General features: G+C 48.0%; 1 protein-coding gene across 1 annotated transcript; it reads right to left on the reverse strand.

Moving 5' to 3' along the window:
• Nucleotides 1–797: 797 nt before the first annotated feature.
• LOC122561921 (urotensin-2 receptor) lies at nt 798–2,112 on the reverse strand. Its single transcript, XM_043714244.2, has one exon. It carries the CDS (start codon nt 1,945–1,947, stop codon nt 832–834), a length of 1,116 nt encoding a protein of 371 aa, XP_043570179.1. The 5' UTR covers nt 1,948–2,112; the 3' UTR covers nt 798–831.
• Between the last annotated feature and the right edge of the window lie 2,099 nt (nt 2,113–4,211).

A 4,211-nucleotide genomic window follows, 5' to 3' on the forward strand; every position in this document is an offset into this window, starting at 1 on the left:
AATGTGTGCAGAGCAATCTTACATTCGGGTGACGTTAATCAAAATTTTACTGCAATCTGAACGTGTGTGATCTGTGCAAATAGTTTAAGTTGGCAGCTTTACATTATTGCAGATTAACAGCAATGAAAACACAATTTGAAATTAAGTTGTCAATTTCATTTTGTTTTTGGCCGAATTTTCTGACAGATATAAATCTTAAACAACTGACTGACACTTGATATTTTGTTTTTTTCCAAGTACAAAGTATTTTAAATGAGTTGATTAGTAAACGATGGAGCATAAGACAGCCCAGCTATTGAGTGCATGAAAAGTCCATTTCAAAGGAAGATATATTTAGGGTGGAATTTTCTTTTCCCGGTTTTAATTGAAAGGCTGTTCGCTTTAAATGGCAAAATACCAAGTTTGGGGACTGAATGGCTTTATTTAGCATTGCTTTCATCCAATAAAGATAGGCAAGTGTTAACGAATATGTTACAGAGAAATTCCCTTGAAAGTGCAAGTTCATTGATGTGGGATTTTGGATGAGTTACAGCAAAAGCTATCTCTTCGATTTGATCATGTTTCAATCTTCAGAAATTGCACTTTAAAGAAAACGGACTCAGACCTTATTATGAGTCTTCCATGTGGTGATTTGTAACGAGATATAGACATACTTAGAAAAATAACCCTTCAAGTTCCGTGTTGCTTTTCTTTGGTATTGTATTTAGTGCCGGAATTCTGCTTCTCTCCTGTACACCTGTATATAAGGGGCGACAACCGAGCCTGAAGTTGAATTAAAGTTGCTTACTTACCTGAGCGTTCGAGCACGTTTCTTTGTCCTTATAAACAGAGTCATTTCGACCCTTTCAAATGACCCATGGCTATTGATTCGGAGGAGTTGCTGGTCTGGTTACAGGAGGAGATGGACTTTAGGGACGGTCGCAGGCTGGCGTGCCTTTTAAAGGATGCGGATGCCGACCTTTGAAAATGCCTCTGCTTGTTTTTCATGTACTCCTTGTAGTTCTTGGTGAGCAGCGTGTACAGGAAAGGGTTAATGCAGCTGTTGCTGTAGGTCAGGCAGGTCATCAGGTAGTTGATACAAGTTACTGTCCGCCGGGTCAGCTTTAAGGATTTGCAATAGAGGCGGATGAGCTGCCAGACCCAGAAAGGCAGGAAACACGCCCAGAAAACCACCACGATGCCGAATATCATGAGGACCACTCGCTGCTTGGATGACCTGCTGTTGCCTCTCTTGGAGAGAGTGTTTCTTTGGGACTGCAGGTAGGTCCGTGCTAACTGGGTGTACAGGAAGCCGATGATCACCCCGGGCGCCACAATGCTGGTGTTGAACAGCACTGTCAGGTAAATGGTGTAGGTCTGCCCAGTCCAGGTTGGGGCGCACATTCTGCGCACAGTGCCATTCTCCCTCCTGCTCTCCTGCAGATTGACCATGCTGGTCACGGGCAGCGTGAGGAACAGGCTGAGCAACCACACCGCCCCGGCCATCGCCTTCCTGTAACCCTGAGAGCGCTTGACCATGGCCAGCGGCTTGACCACGGCCAGGTAGCGCTCGGTGCACATCACGGTCAGGGTGAAGATGCTGGCGTGCATGGTCAGCAGGTCGAGACTGAGCAGGAGCCGGCAGCCCAGGTCCCCGAAGTACCAGCTCTTGGCGAGTGAGGTGCAGACGATGAAGGGGATGGTGGAGAGGTAGAGCAGGTCCGCCAGCGCCAGGCTAACGATGTAGATGTACATGGAGGCGGCGGAGCGCATGGACTGGCACATCAGCACCAGCGTGTACACATTGCCTGCCAGGCCGGCCACACACATGAAGGAGAGCACGGTGCCGAAAGCCGAGGTGAGCATCAACTCGTCCTTCGCCCTCAGGCTGGACGGGGAGTCGGATGCTGTCAGGTTCTCCGAGCTGTTGGGATACATGTTGTCCCGGGCAGGCGGCAGCATGCACATGGCTGGAGATGGAACTTCACACAGCAGCTCTCTGCTCACTGCGTCAGACAGAGCCCTGCAGTTAACTCCTCCTTAACTCTCTCCCTGTCCTAACTTCCAGCTCAGCTCCACACTGGGCAGGAACACTTGGCAGTCTTTACATCTCCCTGTGGCTGACCAAACCGTTGTTAACAGAATTCAGGTGAAGATGGCGTACAGCAGAATGCAAATACTGTGTCAATTGTAGTCCATCATTTCAATAAACATAGTTTATGTATAATAAAACCATATCTGGGGTCTGTGATTGATGTACCAATCAAATAAAGAGCGTTTGAATCATGAGTGCTTAATTAATCAATTCTGAATAAGGGTCACAGGACTAGAAACGTTAACACTGCACAGACCTGCTGAGTTTCTCCAGCAATTTCTGTTTTTTTTGTCTCATCTCTGGCGGCCACAGTTCTTTGTTTTATTTTAGTGTTTGAGCCAGGGGTTTCACTAAAAATTGGAAATTGAAAGTGAGATGTAATTTTCGACAATAGTTCTCAAGATTCGCCTTTTAGGTAGAAACAAACACACAGCCCAAACAGACTTCCTTTTATGGAGGTGCAGACCAACGTCCAGCCAGAGACAACGAGAAGCCCAACTCAGTCACAGATGGAGACCAGGAGCCAGGTAGGGTTTAGGGCCCATCTGCAATGCGGGGGTCAGGGGAGGCAGAAATCCACAGGGAGCACAGAGTTGGAACAACAAGATCTTTCCCAGGAAGAGGCAGATGGTGTGTGGGGGGTGGTTTGGTACAAAAGTACTTCAGCAGGGGTGAGGTCATGGAGGTGCGTTTAAAACCCAGGAGAAGGACCGAGGAATTTGAGAGCCGCAGGGAATCGGAACCGTTGTAGGTCAATAAGAGGTAATCACCTCTGAAGGGCATTCCTGATGAAGGGCTTTTGCCCCAAACTTCGATTTTCCTGCTCCTGGGATGCTGCCTGACCTGCTGTGCTTTTCCAGCACCACTCTGATGGAAACTCTGCAGTCCTCACTTTCGCCTAATAAAAGGTAAGCTGCATAGTCTTTGAGGTCAACTGGCTCCTCAATTCAGGGGTGTCATCTCCTCAGGGCGAAGGTCGTAGGTCTTCATGGAGAGGCTCATTCTCATTCCAATGATCTTTGGGGCACATGGGGTATGGCATCGCACATGGGGTATGGCATCGCACATGGGGTAGGGCATCGCACATGGGGTATGGCATCGCAAATGTTAGTGGGATCCAGGGTGCAGGGTTTGCTGCCTTTTATTTTCTCTCACTGCTTTGCCTCATCATTTTTTTCTTTACCCCCACACTAGTGCTTATATTTTCCCCAGCACCCATGTTGCATGTGCCCTGCTTCATCATCAAGGCATTTGCATGCAAAGTAAGTTAATTTGACAGGCAAGTTGTTGAAAGATTGGTTATAAGGTCCTCCCAGTCATTAAGATCCATGCTGCCATGCTTCAAGGGGAACTTCAAACATACTTTGTAGCTTTTTTTTGTCTTCCACTGGATTGTTGGTTATGTGAGAGGCGGATGGGTAAGGGAGGATGGTGGAAGATGGATGGTGAGGGGCTTCATTGGCAGGTAAGTAGGTGGAGGTATTTGATTGGTGAGGTTGGGTCTGTAGGTTTGGTTTAGAGAGGTGGGGATGAGAGTGATGGATGGTAGTTCCACAGTGTGGAGTTGGTCAGGTCAGTTTGGAGGGGGTGATTATTCCAGGAGTTAGCAGGGTATTTGGGTGGGGGGGGGGGGTAGTTGTCTAGTCAGTAGGACAGCCAAGTCTAGGGTTAATAGGATCAAGCTGGGAGTGGTGGAATTTGGACAATCATGGGGTTCCTCAGGTCGGTGAGGGTAATTGGGTCAGATTGGGGGTTAGTTACAGGATCAGAGAGTAAGCAGATCAGATTGGGAGTGATCACTGAAGCAGTTGGGTGGCTTATGGGGAAAAAGTAGTCGGTATCTGGGGGGTGCTAAGGATAGGAATGTAGTCAGGGCCCCGGGGGAGGCAGGTCAGGTTTGTTGGGTGTTGGTTGGATGATAAGTGATGCAGGGGGAGTTGGGGTTTATTCGAGTGGATGGTCCAGTCAGGAGTAGTTTGGCTTCAGTGGGATCATAGTCAGGGCTGGGTTGGAAAAGTAGTCCGGTGTTCGAGGATGTTGGAAGGTTCAAAGAGGGTGTTGGGTTCTGCTTGGCTTCAGGGAAAACATAGAAACTAAGCTCCAAGATAGTGTCAGAGTGAGCATACATTAATTAAGA

Source organism: Chiloscyllium plagiosum, unplaced genomic scaffold (assembly GCF_037043375.1).
Source record: "Chiloscyllium plagiosum isolate Xiang-an unplaced genomic scaffold, Cpla_swu_hap1 HiC_scaffold_25, whole genome shotgun sequence".
NCBI classification, from domain to species: Eukaryota; Metazoa; Chordata; class Chondrichthyes; order Orectolobiformes; family Hemiscylliidae; genus Chiloscyllium; species Chiloscyllium plagiosum.

What these genes read in the sequence shown, in the direction of transcription:
- LOC122561921 (XM_043714244.2), bottom strand. Translation starts at nt 1,947, where the DNA reads ATGTGCATGCTGCCGCCTGCCCGGGACAACATGTATCCCAACAGCTCG.